General features: G+C 34.5%; 3 protein-coding genes across 4 annotated transcripts; 2 read left to right on the top strand and 1 right to left on the bottom strand.

Annotated features, from left to right (window-relative positions):
- Positions 1-1,362: 1,362 nt before the first annotated feature.
- Positions 1,363-4,838, top strand: LOC122056598 (calmodulin-2/4-like). The gene is made up of 2 exons (XM_042618616.1): positions 1,363-1,520; positions 4,245-4,838. Exons 1-2 carry the CDS (start codon positions 1,445-1,447, stop codon positions 4,616-4,618), a joined length of 450 nt encoding a protein of 149 aa, XP_042474550.1. The 5' UTR covers positions 1,363-1,444; the 3' UTR covers positions 4,619-4,838.
- A 1,268-nt stretch (positions 4,839-6,106) lies between these two features.
- On the top strand, positions 6,107-8,883 carry LOC122056597 (chaperone protein dnaJ 72-like). The gene is made up of 3 exons (XM_042618615.1): positions 6,107-6,605; positions 7,915-7,984; positions 8,602-8,883. The coding sequence occupies exons 1-3, from the start codon at positions 6,199-6,201 to the stop codon at positions 8,662-8,664; spliced, it is 540 nt and encodes a 179-aa protein (XP_042474549.1). The 5' UTR covers positions 6,107-6,198; the 3' UTR covers positions 8,665-8,883.
- Positions 8,884-10,029: 1,146 nt separating this feature from the next.
- Positions 10,030-15,873, bottom strand: LOC122056596 (golgin subfamily B member 1-like). 2 transcript variants are annotated; one of them, XM_042618614.1, is made up of 5 exons: positions 15,642-15,873; positions 14,690-15,123; positions 11,875-13,837; positions 11,502-11,708; positions 10,030-10,486 (listed from the first exon to the last, which is right to left on the bottom strand). In XM_042618614.1, the coding sequence occupies exons 2-5, from the start codon at positions 15,019-15,021 to the stop codon at positions 10,172-10,174; spliced, it is 2,817 nt and encodes a 938-aa protein (XP_042474548.1). In that variant the 5' UTR covers positions 15,022-15,123; positions 15,642-15,873; the 3' UTR covers positions 10,030-10,171. The 2 variants fall into 2 exon arrangements, with proteins under 2 accessions (XP_042474548.1, XP_042474547.1); XM_042618613.1 differs by having other exon boundaries at positions 11,875-13,840; positions 15,642-15,872.
- Between the last annotated feature and the right edge of the window lie 589 nt (positions 15,874-16,462).

The following is a 16,462-nucleotide window of genomic DNA, read 5'->3' as shown; positions in this document are numbered from 1 at the left end:
CATTCCTCTCCTTCAATTAGGATTAACTAAAGTTATTGAAAAAATGTATTCATTTGATTATTCTTTTAAAATTAAATTTCATTTATAACTTTATTAACGCATTTCTAAATGTCAGAGTTATATTGTTTAAAGAATCGAAGTTGTTCATATGACAAACTATTGTTGAATGTGATACTGGTAGAAAAGAATTAAATTAGAAATTTATTATGGTTTGGGAAAACTAGTTGGAGTTCAAATTTTGACTTAATTTGTTGCATGATTGATATGTAACTTTGTGATTACCGTGTTAGAAAATATAGTGGATGAAAAGTCTTATAACTCAATACTTGATGAAGTTAGTAGTTTTTTGATTGCGATAAAGTCTTTAGATTTCATATTCATATTACATTTGATATAAAAGATAATGAAGATAATAAATCTATTTTATCAAGCGTTACAAGAGAAATCTCTAAATATTTTAACTGTTTCCATTTCTATAATAATAATGGAACAAGTATTTTCAACTATAAAATTTGTTATAATAATTCTTGATGGAAGAAGAGCTTTTAATATATTATATAATTATCTATATTGAATAGGAGTTAATAATATAATAATTAATGAGTTTGATTTTAAGAATAATAAAAAAAATAATTTTAATAATAGAATAGTATGTATCGAGTATTAAATAATTTTATTCTATATTTTTATATTTATATACTTATTTTTATTTTTAAATTAATTAATTTGTTGTATTAATTATAGTTAGCTAGCATCCCAGATAACTTTAAATCCACTGCGCCCCTACGTCCAAGGTACCAAAAAAAAAAAAAAAAAATATATATATATATATATAAAAGTGCCCCTTGTGTGTCCGGGCACCTAGATGCCTACTCGGACATCTCGATCCAAAAAAATGAATCGAGGGTGCTGGGAGAGTATCTGAGCACCCAGTAGTGTGCATGGTGTGTATATATATATATATATATATATGTCTGGACATCTAGATGCGTCCGAGCATTCAAATCCTCAAAAATGAATCGTGGTGTTCGTATTTGTGAAGGTCATCTAGGAATGTGTATGGTAAAAATGGGCACGTATATAGGTATATATATCTTAAATTTTATTTTTAGAAAAAGAAATCTAGAACACACACGAAAAAAAAAAATTAAATGTATGAAAAAGGCATTTTGAAAGGAGAACTATAACAAAAGAAAAATGTGAAATTTTTTCCAGTCACGCCCAGTCGTTCCACCCTTCCGTGACGATCGTCAGAATTCAAATTTTACATGGGTCCCGAACTGGTCCTCCTGAAGGTACTACTCTGAGTTGGTTACCTTGCGGACACTTTATATGGGCATTAAGTCGTGCTCCAGAACATAAATCGCTCTCGCCCCCTCTCTCTCTCTTCCCCGGCTTCGTTTCGCTCACTCGCGGAGTTCGATCGATCGATCGCGCAGCAGGCATGGCGGGGCAGCTAACGGACGGTCAAATCGCCGAGTTCAAGGAGGCGTTCAGCTTGTTCGACAAGGACGGCGATGGTTAAATCCTCACCGTCTCATTCTATTTCTACTCTTCTTCTTCTTCTTCTTCAACATTTTGTTAGATCCGTAACAAATCTTGCCTTTTTCCGCTACTTATTCTGATATTTTTTTTCCTTGTCTTCTTCACTCACATCGTTTTCTTTTAGATTTGATCGTTAGAACACGGATAGCATCTTCTCGCTTAAGATTGCATATTTTGAATTTGTGTTGTGTAATCTTGATTGCAGAAATGTTTTATTTGTGATCGATCCTCTTTATCTTGTTTGATAAAATCAGGTTTCAGGTGAAATTTTTCTTTACTTTGTTTTATGCTTTTAGGTTAAGGACCCAACGATCTATATGTTTCCTGTGCACAAAGTTTATATTTGAGTTAGCCACCAATAGAAATAATCTCTGAAATGTTGGTCTACATATTTGATGTTTCCATTGCTCAGAAAAAAAAATTATTAGAAAAAATCTCCCTCTAATTGTGTCATGTTCTGTGTTTTTTTATGATTATGGATCATATGTGAATGTAATTTGATATTCTACTTTCTCCATCATGCTATTTTAGTTTCATGGAGATCACCTTTGATAATTGAGTTTTGTTTCATCATGACTAAATACTCAAGTATAACTGAGTATCAAGCTTATGTTTTTTTTTATTTTCAATGTTTGTGTTTCTTTGCTATTTTATTTTCAATTGTTTTTGTTAAATGAAGAATGGCACAGAGAATAGAAAAAGTAAGACAAATGTCTTTATTTTTCATATTTTTTTTAAAAAAATATATATGCATCTGTTTTGGTGACTTATAATTAGGATTGTAGATGAATAGAATGTTTGTGAACAAGCTTAGTAATTGACTTTATAAGAGTTTGGTTATGTTTGGTCAATGTTTAAAAATATATAAAATAAACAATCATAAACACTACTGACTTTAGTTCATGAACAAATTTGCTAATTAACTTACCTAAAGCTCGATTATGATCTTAATGTATATATTTATGGTATTATTTGTTTCTCTTATTTTTTATATCTTAGAAATTTTATGATTTCATATTATCTATAATATGTTAAAACGAGAGAAAAGGATAGGAGTTTCATTTATTGGATCAATGTTCTAACTAAATTATAACACGGCAATGTCTTAGCTTTTACAAAGCTCAAACAATAAACAAACTTGAACATGCTCGATAAGAAAAATGAACATGTTTGAACATAGTCTAGCTTGGCTCGACTGAGTTACAACTCTACTTATAATGTGTATCACATAACTTATCATGCTTAGACTAAACGACACATAAACTGTTTGCATAATAGATATAACCAGCTAAATTGGGAAAAAATATCCAGCATCTTTTCAGTTCATACAACTTGTTTTTTCAAATTGTATTTTTAACTACTTGAGTTTCATAAAATGGTTGCTTTCTCATTTTATTGACTTTTAAACTTATACTAGCTTTAAGATCTAACCTGTCTGACCAGCCAATCAAAAGACATTTACACTAGTTGATCAAATTGTCGGCTGTATATGTCTCTTGGGTCATTTCCTGCTCTCTTGATTGGTCAATAGCTTAATGGAAGTCAATTTCCTTATGCTTCTTGAGAATTAGTTACTCTTAATTGTCTTTATTTTTAAAATTTAAAGATTTAAAGATATTTCCAAGGTATTACCACGAGATAAATTAAGCCTCTGCATAAAGACTCATCCATTGTTCTCGTCATGACATACTCAACCGAATATAGGTGACATCAATTCTTACGCGTGAATGATATTTGAAATTCTACCAATTAAGGTTTAGACTAACACACTTTCATACTTTGGCATAGTGACCATTTCATTATGTTCTATCATGGAGATATTTGCTGTATTTATATATATGAATATCAGATATGTATAGCATTTATCGTACATTACCAAAACCTTTAACAGGAAACAGTAAAATTCCAGTAGGGTTTTATGTGGATTTCTGATAAAAGGTTTAGCCATACCTAATTTGTCAATAGTTCGGTAACTAATTTCTCATATCTGTGCATAAACAATCGCTACATTTCTTTTGGGTGGATAATATTTTTTTCACAAATATACGCATGAAGCATTTTTGGAAGATGAACAGTCTCATTGGTAGAGTAATTTTTGTCTTTTCGTTTAAGACATGATACCAAAATGTTCCATGGTATTTGATGGTCAGTTTGATTATCATATAGGGGGCATTGATAAGTTTGTGGTCAGAGAGTCGAATACATATATCCTTTTGTTGGCTAAGTTAGCTCATCCAAGAGTTTCCATGTTGGTGATCAAAGAGTAGAATCAGTCCAGTATGTGTGAAAATCATGCTCTTTTTCAAAAGAATTTTTCTGCAGTTTAATGCTGGTAGTATTGAAGATTTTTGTTGTCTTCCTGGAAAAGATTATTTGTGGACTTCATTTCTAGCTTTTCGCTTTGGCAACCATGATTTTGACACTATGCCCATGTCCTTGTCTTTATGACAACTGAACTTGTCTTTTGCTAGTTGAATGATCAAGTGGATCATAAACCAATGAGCTCGACTGACCTTACTGGATTTTTCCTCCCACTCGCCATTCGTTTCTTAGCAGAACATAACCAGAAAATCTAATTTACCGAAGAGGATTGGTTTTCTTGGATGTAGCTGAATTTTGGCTTGATCCACAAGTTCTCTTACCTGTTGATAATGGTCTATGCATTCATTTGAAAAAGCTATAGAACTTTTCTTGTGTAGGCTGCATCACAACCAAGGAACTCGGAACTGTCATGCGCTCTTTGGGTCAGAATCCCACAGAAGCCGAACTTCAAGACATGATAAACGAGGTGGATGCAGATGGAAATGGCACGATCGACTTCCCAGAGTTTCTCAACTTGATGGGCCGCAAGATGAAGGATACAGATTCAGAGGAGGAACTAAAGGAGGCCTTCAGAGTGTTTGACAAGGACCAGAATGGCTTCATCTCTGCCGCTGAACTTCGACATGTCATGACCAATCTCGGAGAGAAGCTCACCGATGAGGAAGTCGATGAAATGATACGTGAAGCTGATGTTGATGGCGACGGCCAGATCAACTATGACGAGTTTGTCAAAGTCATGATGGCTAAGTGAGTCGCGACTAGAAAATAAAACTGAGGAAATCTCCAGTGTTTATGGATTGAGTTGTAGAATCTTGTTTTAGTTGTGAAACAAAAACTCGGTGACTCTGATTTACTCTAGCTGGCCCTTGTTAAGGTAGACTGCTATGTTGTTGTCGTTGAGCATCTTTCCCTTGTTTGACTCTTTATTTGATTGGCGACTATTGAAAATATTTAAACTTGTGTTTGATGAATTTCTTATTCCCATTTCTAAAATATTGAACCATTTTTTGTTTTTTAAAAAACATCTTTTAATTTCAAAAGATGTTCCAGCGTAATTTTTCGATCTTATAGCTATTACACAGATATAGTAATTATGTGACAAAAGGTAATCCACTCACCACAAGCGTCCCACACCGTCGGTCTCATAGCGAGATGAAAGGAATAAATCAAGGTGACTGAACAACCTCTTTAGATGAGAGGAATTCTATTCCACAAGAAATTGTTCCTTTTGGGATTTGATCACTCTTCTCATGTGACAATGTGCCACTTAAATATCACAACCTGACTATGCAACTATAATAGTTATGATCTTATAACTATTATACAATTATAACAATTGGTGCTATAAAATGTAGATGATAAAAATAAACCGTTATGATTCGTGATTATTATAATATAATATTGATAAGAGATGACTGTTACAATTATATAACCACTATAATTTTATAGTTATTACAATATAATATTGATTAGTATTGTTAGAAATAAATTGTCTATGTTGTAGTAATTATGATAGTAACTATTTATAATATAATATTATTAGTATTGATTAGAATTGAAGAACATATATTATAGCAGGAATGACATCGTAATTATTACAATAATATTAGAAAAAGAGGATATTTTTTTTTAAAAAAAATGAGATAGAATGTTATTTTGATAATAAATGAAAAAGAGTATGATGATTTCATAAAAATAAAAAGAGTGTCCTTATATTTTGGAATCATTAAAAGGGTGTTCCATTTTGATTTTTTTTATCAAAATAACATTTCACCCTACCGGTAACTCATATACATCTCAATTATTTTCTAATACATTGTTATCATTATTATCTCACGCCTATATTTTCTACCTAAATCTTCAGGTTATAAAATTATAATTATTACAATATTGATAATAGTTATAATTTTATAATTATTTGATGTGCTTATATATCATTCATATTATAATAGTTACGAACTCATACTTATTATACATACTACTATGTAGCTATAGTTTCTTAGCCAATACAATGCACCCTCGATTCAATATTCAAGCGGGATGATAATTGAGTAATTGTATGGTTGGTCGGATGAGATGACAGAAAAATTAAAGTGGACGTTCCTATGAAGGTTTGAAAATATGGGAGGCTTTTTTTTTTTTTGCTATAAAAAACTACTCTTTTGATTTTTACCCATAATATTATTAATAATTTAATTAATGGAAAGAAAACTGAGTCTTGGTTCCTTAGAAGCCTTTCGTTTTGATTATTCGAAGCCCTTTTGGTTTCCATTCCATGGCTCTGGATTTCAATCTCCTCCTCCTTCTCCTTCTCCTTCTCCCCGATCGCAGATGGATCACTACCGAACCCTAGGGTTGAGTCGCGGCGCCACCAAGGAGGAGATCAAGGAGGCCTTCCGCCGCTCCGCCCTCCAGTTCCACCCCGACCGCCACTCCCAATCCTCCGAGGACCTCCGGGAGGCCGCCTCTCTCAAGTTCAAGCAAGCCTCCGAGGCCTACGAGGTCCTGCTCGACGACCGCAGGCGCGCCGACTACGACAGCGCCTGCCGAGACGGCGGCTCCTCCGATCGCTGGAACCGCGGAGGGCCTTCTTCTTCTTCTTACTCTTCGGCGCGTTATGGAGGGCGGCGCCAGTATGGCTACCGCAGGCCGGCGGCGGGAGACCGCGTGGACGCCGCGGCGATGCTGTTCCGACTCATAACGACGCGAGGGTTTCTCGTGGGCATGGCTTTCGCGAGGTATTCTTCTTCTGCTAAATCTTCAATTCAATCGAATTTGCATCTACAATTCTTCTGCTTTCTAGATCATTGTTCACTACAAATGTTTAGGAATTAGGATATGCTGCTACATGAGATCGATTTCCTAGACCTAATTAGGAAATGTTTAGGAGAATCGAAGAGGAAGGGAATGAATAAAAAAGATGAAAAAGAACACAATTATAATATGGACAGAGTATATAAAAAGATTACAAACATTATTTTAATTCATCTTGAACGCCAACATGATTGGCACGACAACATAGACTAGATTACCTGTGCCAAATAATATCAGATTTCAATATTTTATCGGATTGATATCCACTGTACCACCTGGTACGATACAAGTAGGATACTGGTGGAGAATTGAAGAGAAAAGAAATGGATAAAAAGGAAGAAAAGAACACAAAAACACAATTTTGGACTTTATGTTCTGTCTTGAATGATACAGTTTTGATATTGTATTATCCGAACAAAATCTATTAAAAGATAGCAAACGTTATTTTATGTGTTCTTTTAACATGCTACTCATCGACATGATTGACACAACAACAGAGTATATTAGACTGTAGTATCGGGTTTCGAATGATATAGACTGTACCGCCTGGTACAAGATTTCAAACCATGCTTTAGATACAATAGAGGGTTTCCTTTGGAGGATGATTGAACCAACTCTTACCTTGAGTTTTGGAGCTTAAACTCGTTTAGGCCAAACACTGAACCTAAACTGGAATGCTCGTTTCTTAATACAAAGAACTAGAATAGCATGTGTTAGTTCTTTGTTTACCTTCATAGTGTTCTTTGGCACCGTTTTCCGTCTGGAATACCATATCGGAATGAACCAAAAATGGAGTCAAAGAAGAAACCAAATGAGACGAAAAACTTAAAAATAAAAAACGACGATATGTTTCAACATTTACAATGAATCTCTACCCTCCTTTGAAACTAACACAACTTCACGGACCTCCTTACAAAGCGACACCCAAGGTAGGATGAAGAGGAGAAGAATAGGACTCTTGTTGGTATCACATAGCCTCTCGATGGGAGGATGAAACCATCAACGGATAGATATGTTGTTCCCTTTGCATTAGAAAGGGGGTGACAAGATGATTTTTACACATCTTTGAATGCTCTTGGAGTTGTCGCATACTTCCAAGAATATTTTATGGTGAGACGAATCTGTGTATCAAAACAACAGGACCCTTCAAGCTTCTATCTCTCTGACGATCCTACCGTAATGTCATTTGCATGTGTTCTTTTTTATTACACTAACATGCTTCATTCTGTGCAGCATATTGTTAGGAGGTGCTGTTGTTGTTGAGAGAAGCATGGAGACTATATGGAAAATGAACAATTCGGGGGTATGATTTCTCATCTAATAATTTTCTTCCAATTTATAAACATTGTTTACTACTCCTGTTCATAAATTTGAGGTTCGAATTAAAATAACAGGCATTGAAATTGGACAAATATTATCAACCGAAACTTTCACGGGATGCTTAATTTGTTACATTTTCTAAGAGCTTTTCGTGTTCCTTTGGGTGTATTAATTGTATGGTGTGTTTGGTTCATAAAGACTACTACTACAACAATAACTACCAAGTATTTTATCCCACTAAGTGAGGCCAGATATATGAATCCTTCTATGCTATTGAGTTCAATCCTCTACTATATCATTCTCTATATTTAAATGAATTTTATCATATTTTTCCTCTTCCTCGATTAATATGTGTATTGGTCGCCATAAGGATTACTATTCTACTCAATTCCCATGGATATAGCACATTTGATTGTAAAAATGAAATCGAAGACTTATTCCTTGTTCATTCTACTCCATGAATCAAACTCACCACATAAATTTCTACACTGAAATAAGATTAGGATGGCTAATTGTAAACAGTTGAGTTAATACTTTCACTGATAATTTAAATTACACTTGTTTGGTCCTTTGATTCACTGGCTTTTTTTCTCCCTCCAGAAATCATTTGAAGAAGCTATGGAATCCATTGAACAGATAAAAGCTCAGAAGGAGAACAACTGAAGCTTTGTCCCGAGTGGATGATGAAATTAAGTAAATTCTTGTATAACTCATTTTTATCCTTCTTTTTTTTTCTCTCCGTCATCCAAATAAATCTCTATCTTAGAAGACTGCATTCCCCTACAGATAAAACAATTGAGCTGTGTAAGAGCACTGAGGTTTAGTGTTATTGTTGTTTTTATTCCTTGAATGATTAAGAATTTGTGTTGGGAATTTGTATTTTGTTGTGATTCTTGATATTTAAGTCCCTTTAATCAAGCATCTCAAAACTAACATAATTGAAGTTTATATGTTGTGTTAATCATATTATAAAGAATTAAATTATATAAAAATCATTAGTATTTTTTTATATGACTTATCTTCCTAATCACTTTCAAATTATCTTGGTCAATAGTTTGGTAATATGTTTAATTATATTTACAATAACAAAACCTTTATCCCACTAAATCTTCTAATACCATTGGACTCGATTCCCTATTATATCATATTTATATTTAATAATTTTTATTTTATTATTATTAATTAAATTTTTATTAGTTGTCTATGTATATATTCATATATAATTTTAGATGTGTCACTTCGATTTTTTCTTTAATAGGTTTTCACTAATACTTAATTATTTTAAGTCTATCATCAAATGTTAGATTTGTATAAAATTGGTAGAAAACCAAATCATTCATTTCAATATCAAGCATCCACATCAGCGTGAAATTATCAAATTAATACAAATTTAATGAAAATTAAATGGATAATAGATTGGACACTCAAACCTAAACCTTGTGGTAGATTTAAATAATTTTTAATTTACTCTACTAATCTAAATGAAATGAGCCTTGGTGTAATGATAAAATTTTTGATGTGTGACCTGATGGTTATGGTTCGAGTTTCGAAAACAAACTTTTACAATGCAGAGTGACCCTTTCCTGGGACTATGTATTGGAGAGAGCTTCGTATACCAGATTATCTTTTTTCTCTACCAGTCTAACTAATTGAATTGTATATCAATTAAATCTCATATTAACCTTCAGAATTCAAAGAAATTGACATGTAAAGAAAAGATCAAGAACACTCCTCTTTTCCTCTTCTCTATGGTGTATCCTTTCTAGTAATCGCCATCTTAGTAAACAGTATCTATACATAACAAAGAAAGCGAATAAAGCACAAGGAGCAAATAAAAATAGTAACATATGATCCATCATCCATGTAATTGATCTAAAGAAGTTTAGATACATACTAGTTCATTGTTAGCGGGCGTGCCATATTACCGAGTGGATAATCAAGATCAGCTCATTTGAACAGTTCGTCGGGAATAACAGGAACTGTAATAACCTCCACATCAAAGGCACAATCTTCACACAACAGATTAGATGATCGAGCTTATCCTAATTCATTAATGATTCAAGAAATCCAATTGTCGGGAAAGATAATAGTGTATCTCAAAAAAAGATACACAAAACTGCATCTAAAAAAAGGAGATCATGAAGAACATACTTATATACTCTTGAGCAGATCATTCCAAGATGAATTCTTTCATTCCTTTCACACCGTATATGGTGTCGTACGGTTTTTCTATGCTGTCTCTCAGAATGCTAATTTGCCCCTCTTTAAGTAGTATGTCTTCGTCAAGGCTCTCAATCTTCTTCCTGAAACAGCTAATCTCATTCTCCAAATCCGAATTCATCTTTCTCAACCGCTTCACTTCCTCCCACAATTCATCCTTTTCAGTGGACACATTTTGTAGCATGCTTTGAACAACATTAAGGTCTTTCATGGAAGTCTGAAGCTCCTGGTGCAACCTTGTGACTGTCTCATCCTTCTTTAGCATCTGCAATTAGTATAATAGTCGTTATTGTCAAACTATAAATAAAGTTGGGTCAAGGTTTCATCAAACAGAATCGAGGAGCATCAACTGAACAAGATGGTGTTGGTGAAAGGAATCGAGGAGCTATGTTCCTGAAGTCTGAGGTCATTTGTGATTTGAATTGATAATTCAGTTAAGCAATGTAATTAGAATACACATACAGGAACAACAAACAGTATGCTGACACGACAGTAATCCTGAGATGATCTGTAGAACTGAGGTGAGAGCAGTAAACGGTATATTAATAAACCGATGACAATGAATAGACACTAAAAATTGAGACATTAAAGTTTGTTAGGCAATCACTGCACTGGCAGAGTGCTTGAGGTAACAAACATTAGGGCGAATTCCTCCTTTCTAAAAGTATAGACTAAATCATTCTGTTTTTAGCCCAAGTTACTGAATTTGCATAGGTACATACATACCAAGAGTGTAAAGAATGTGACATTGTTCAATGCTCACACATAAACTCAATAAGCCAGGAGTTTGTAAATAATTATGGAAAAGGAGATTTGTTCACTTGAGACACTTGAGATAAGAGTTTAGGATAAGCAAAGATACAAATTAGATTTTATTTTCTAGATCTAAATTGAAGGTTAAGATGCTCCAGTCGTGTTCATGTCGACAACGTATGCCAACATAGGCAAAGGTGAGGTTAATTGTCATGTGGCTGCCTATTTTGTTACTAATGCATGAGAACTAGGATAGAGTAGTTCATAAAGACAGAATAGAGCTCCACTTCAATGAGATAAGAACAGTACCATTTTCCTGCATTATAATTCACAGTGTCAGAGTATGTAGCAGTTACATAGCCTATAGAATTGTCCAATAGAATATAAATGCAAGCGTGGATTGCCTACAAAAGGGTACAACATACTAACAAAGATAATTAGATTAGTGAGCTATCAAAACATTTCCAATTTTTTTCTTTAATTTTGAGGGTGAGTAGTAGTTTAGCAGTATAATTTTTGACAAGTACCTGAAGCTCCAAATCCTTCATCTTGTGGGAAATACAAGCAACTTCATCCTGTAGCCTCTGATTAGCATTTCGCAGGACATCACAAGCTCTTATAGAACTTGCAAAATCAGCTTGTAGTTGTTCATATTCCAGTTCTCGAGACAACAGATTCTCTTTCAATACTCTTGATAGTATGGCTTCTGCCCTCAAGTTTAACACCATTTCATCCTATGTAAGTAAAAGTACACATCAAAGTAACATGCTGAACAATATAATCATCAAGCATTCAAGGAGAATCTTTTCAAATAAACATTCAAGGAATTGGAACAAATAGTTATTTTTATTTTGAGATTAATTCTTATTTCTTACATGATAGCAAGCTACTGAGATTTACCTCTGTGACATGACTTTTCAATTGCCTCATTTTACTTTCTTCCATAGTCTGCCTCTGTGATTCTTCAAGATTCGACTTGTCATCTAATGCCACCATTGTTGCTTGTAAGTTTCTTCTCAAGTTCTCAATACCTCTCTTTAAACTATGATACTTCAGAATGTAATCATCAACTGGAATTCTCTCAAGATTCATGCTAGCTACTTCATCATACCTCTTGCATTTTATGAATTCTAACAGTTCACTAAAGAAACAGCTACTGTTGTCAAGTAATGAAAGTCCATGAGCCTGCAAAGTTGCTACTCGGGAATGGAGTTCTTGGTCAAATTTGAAAAATGAGTAGCCATAACAATTATCAGTAATCTGAAGACGATTTAACAGGGAAATGTTTTCATGCCTAATAGATTCCATTTCAAGCCTGTGGGATTCGATTTCTTTCCTCAGCATCTGCTCAACTCCAGTTAATCGCAATTGTTCCATTTTCAACTTAACCATTTCACCACCATTTTCTATTGTCTTCTTACCTAACTCATCATCAAGTCCTTGTCTCAACCCACCAATTGTTCTCTCTTGTCCACTGCATATTCTTTGCAGCTTTATAATTGCTTTTTGCAACTCCTTATTCTCCTCATCCTTTTCCTTGCTGCATCTCCTCAGATGATCAAGATCCTCTTCGGTTCCTCTTTGTTTGTCCTGCAACTCAGACAAGGACTGATGAAGGCCAGTGTTCCCTATTCTCATGTTTTCCAAATTAGCAGTCAGTTCGCTGACTTGCCTCTCTGAGTTCATTATCCTACACTGAGTGTCTATTTTGTTGGTCTTGACTAGAGAAATTTCTCTTTGAAGTGACACATTCTGCTCAGCAAGTTCTCTAACATGATCCCTTAGCCTCTGTTCTTCGGATTGAAATTTTGCATACTTCAGTGACCATTCGTTTTCCCTTTGGTCTAATTCTTTCTCCAGACTTGACTGTATATCAATCTTCTCTTTCTCAAGCCGCCTTGTCCTAGTGCCCAATTCTGTTTTCCACTGTTTAAATCTTTCTTCTGCAGAATGTCTCTCAGAAAGCCTAGATTTGATTTGTGATGAAAGCTCAAGTGTCAAGCACTTTCGCTCTTCATTGATATTATGAATTATTTGAAGCATAGTCGTTAAGTTTGAGTTCTCTTCCCGATAAATCAGCATTTCAGGAGTTTCATCTGAAAGAAGCATAAGCTTCTCTTCCAACCTTTTCACTTTCATTTGTAATTCCTCATCTGTGGTGTCTTCCTGTGGGTTGTTATTAATCATGTCAATAAGCTTAGCATCTGTGCAAGAGTCCTTTTCATCCTCAAAGGAAGCATTTTCAGGAACATGCAATTCAGAAAAACAGTTTGAAGACAATGATGGTTGCGACATCTCATCGTGCACCTCCTCTATTGTAATAGTTGTTCTAGAATCATGATCTTGTGGTTTAAGAAATTTTGAAGATAATGCATGGCACATTTTCTCAGCATTTCTGATCTGCCTAGAAGGGGCAGGTAGCTTAAAATCATCATTTGTCCAAGCTCGAGTAGAATGATGGTGCACATGATTCGTCTCCCAGAACGAGTAGCTCCTCCTGTTCTCTTTATCATATGAGAGTAGAGATGATCTCAGGTGTTGAAATCTTGGCAGCTTTCCTAGACTTGGGAGCATATTTTTGTCCACCAAACAGTTATCAAATTCAGTACCAGAAAAGTAGCTAGTGTCATAATGACTGGATTTGCCCATTTGATACTCTCCATCTGTGAAGCCATCAAATTCATTTTTGCTTGGAGTCCTCCTACAGCGATCTGCTCTGCTTCTTGATGGAATGGGTGAACTGCATGGAGAAATTTCTGCTAGAAATTGTTCTCTTGAACCTGAAGAATCGAACTCTACATCATGGATGGAAGCTAAATTGCCTCTATTTTCTCTTGAAAATCTTTCTGATGTTGAAAATTGGCTGCTGTCAGTGATCAAGCACATGATATCAGAAAGATGCCAAACAGGGATAATTGCTGAATAATATCAAAGCTCTGGAATTTGATTTATTTTCCATAAGGAGAATCAATTACAATCAACGAAAGCCAACCAACACAAGTAAATATATTGAATGGAAGTCACCACCACTGCAAATCTAGAATGCAAAAGGTACAATGGTAAAACACTCAGAAGAGCATTAAGAGGATCAAAGTTCGAATCTTAAATGAGGAGAATATCCTGGAGGTCGACTTCAGAGTGTATATAAACTGTACTCTGATTTACCCAGTAGGCAAAAGGAGAAGGTCGTCTACCTCCAGGATTAGTCGGATGAAGCCCAGGCATTTGGATTATTAAAAAAAAAAACATAGAATGCCAAAGTAAACTTCTCCGTTGCTACACAAAATTGGTTATCTAAACATGACTCACATGATCAATAACATAAAATGACATTATGAGCAAGCATAAACTGAGAATATAACAACCAAGGGGTGTATTTGTGGCTGAAATGTGCAACTTATGTAAATGCTAAACAAAAAAAGACAAAATAAAAGTACATTGTGGCAGAAATATGCAAACTAGCATCCACTTTGATAATGGGAAAAAAAATCATTGAGAACAAAGAATTTTTATTTATTCATATAGGGAAAATGAACAAAATATAAACTTTGAGAATGCCATATAGCATGAATGCTCCCAACTGAGTAGAAATCGGATAACCGAAAGTTAAAAGGGCATTAGTAGTAGGTCATTAGTCACCAACATAAAGAACATAAGAATAATAGGATAACTGAAAGCACCATAATAAAATCAGTTGCATTAATTGGATGCTTACTGATTAGGATACTTGCAAATGTGGTTTGCATTATTCTCCGAGTTGGTAGGTGAATCGACAGTGTCACGCAAAAATACCAAGTCTCCATCTTTACCATACCTAGTCACCATGCCTGAGGAGAATGAAAGACTCCTTTGGAGAAATGGCGTTGATGAACCCTCATCCAGACACTGGTTGCATGGCTTAAGAATTTCCTTGGGAGATTGGGATCCATCATGAGCATCACCATAAGTTGGAGCTTTTACATCCTTCCTGTTGCTCGGTGCAGGAGCAGCAACATTGGTACTTCCACTACTAGATGTAGAGGATCTTAGTGGGAAGAACCTTCTCATCTTCTAGTAGTATCTGATAGCTTGTAGGTATCAGCTTCAGAATGCCTGCTCCTGGTTATTAGTTTCAGAATCCTTGGGCAATGATAGATGTAAGCTCCAAGTCTAGAATTGAAATCCACAATCAGCAAGTTGAGATTTAAACAAACAAAAAAAAAAATAGCACTGAAATTTTCCTTGGTTCCAAAAAGCCAAAGTAACAGACTTTGGAAGCTCATTCAACATGCATAAATGTGTGCAACAGTACTTTATTTAACACAAAAGCTTAATTTAATCTAAACCTTGGCAAAAAAAGAAGAAAAATAAGAGGGAATTGTCTAAAGAGTCTCATGCCTTAAAGAAAAAGACTTGGTAAACAGTAGAAGGTAAACGCGCACTAAAAACCTAATCTTCTCCACAGTAAATACTTCTTCTTTTGTTTTTTTTTGTCAAAAACCTAGATCTGAAATACCACAGATTCTTTCTCTCAAAATGAACAATCAAATTCCTTTGCGGAAAACGAAGGCGCTGGTGCAGTGGAATCAATAGTTTTCGCCTCTGAAATCGAGGGAAGGATGAAATCCAGCCAAAAATCGAATCGAGTGGAGTGAAGACGAAGAAGAGCGATAGGTCGAAGTGATTACCTCAGGGATCGCAATCGCCGGCGATGGATGGATCGAATCGCGCACGCAAACACCTTCAAATTAATCGCCTCGACGACGGGATCACAGGAGAAGAGATGAAGCAATCAATGGACATCGATTTAATCTTTAAAAAAATTATGAGGATTTGCTTTAGAAACAAAAGGATAAAGTTACCGTTATGATGGGGGCTGCTGCGGCAACTTGAAGTTGATTCCTAAATTGCAAAATTTGAAACGAGGCAACCAATAAGAACTTGAGTTGGAGCGCCAAGTCTTAATTTGGTAGTGGCGTAAATGGCCCGATACGATCGGATTCGAATCAAGTCAAACCGATCCAGCCGAGATGACTTCAACAGGGTCTCACCGAACACAACTCAGTCCCATTTCCAAATCTTGACATTAATTTCAAGATGAGCTTAAGCATAATGGCAAAGAAAACCTTGATTTTTATTCATTAAAAAGTATCTTATTGTTATAAAAAAAATTAAAAGAGCATCATAATTCTATAATATATATTATTATTGTGGTAGTATTGTTATAATATCAAAATTATTTTAATATATTTAAAATTATTAAGTAATTATAGTGAAAATTATTTTAACAACTCTAATATTAATTAAAATGATCCAATTTCATCGAGATTAAGTAAATACATTGGAATAATTTTAATCAAAATTGCTACCATTATGTAATTTTGACTGCTACAATTTGGAATAATTTTGATCAAAATTATTACAATATAAATAAAGTTTAGAATGAAAAATGATTTGAGTGTTTGTGGATACTTGATATTTAACTTGGTAAGAGATTATTTAGTTGAAT

This window comes from Zingiber officinale, chromosome 3B, assembly GCF_018446385.1.
Source record: "Zingiber officinale cultivar Zhangliang chromosome 3B, Zo_v1.1, whole genome shotgun sequence".
Taxonomy (NCBI): domain Eukaryota; kingdom Viridiplantae; phylum Streptophyta; class Magnoliopsida; order Zingiberales; family Zingiberaceae; genus Zingiber; species Zingiber officinale.
The sequence above is the reverse complement of the archived record's forward strand: the minus strand, read 5'-3'. Positions and strand labels throughout refer to the sequence as shown.

Excerpts from the sequence above, each read along its gene's own strand:
- LOC122056597 (XM_042618615.1), top strand. The coding sequence starts at position 6,199 with ATGGATCACTACCGAACCCTAGGGTTGAGTCGCGGCGCCACCAAGGAG. Across the intron at positions 6,606-7,914 it reads GTGGGCATGGCTTTCGCGAG|CATATTGTTAGGAGGTGCTG; the intron begins GTATTCTTCTTC and ends CATTCTGTGCAG. Across the intron at positions 7,985-8,601 it reads GGAAAATGAACAATTCGGGG|AAATCATTTGAAGAAGCTAT; the intron begins GTATGATTTCTC and ends TTCTCCCTCCAG.
- LOC122056598 (XM_042618616.1), top strand. The coding sequence starts at position 1,445 with ATGGCGGGGCAGCTAACGGACGGTCAAATCGCCGAGTTCAAGGAGGCG. Across the intron at positions 1,521-4,244 it reads GTTCGACAAGGACGGCGATG|GCTGCATCACAACCAAGGAA; the intron begins GTTAAATCCTCA and ends TTTCTTGTGTAG.
- LOC122056596 (XM_042618613.1), bottom strand. The coding sequence starts at position 15,021 with ATGAGAAGGTTCTTCCCACTAAGATCCTCTACATCTAGTAGTGGAAGT. Across the intron at positions 11,709-11,874 it reads TGAAAAGTCATGTCACAGAG|GATGAAATGGTGTTAAACTT; the intron begins GTAAATCTCAGT and ends TTACTTACATAG. Across the intron at positions 10,487-11,501 it reads TGAAGGATTTGGAGCTTCAG|ATGCTAAAGAAGGATGAGAC; the intron begins GTACTTGTCAAA and ends TACTAATTGCAG.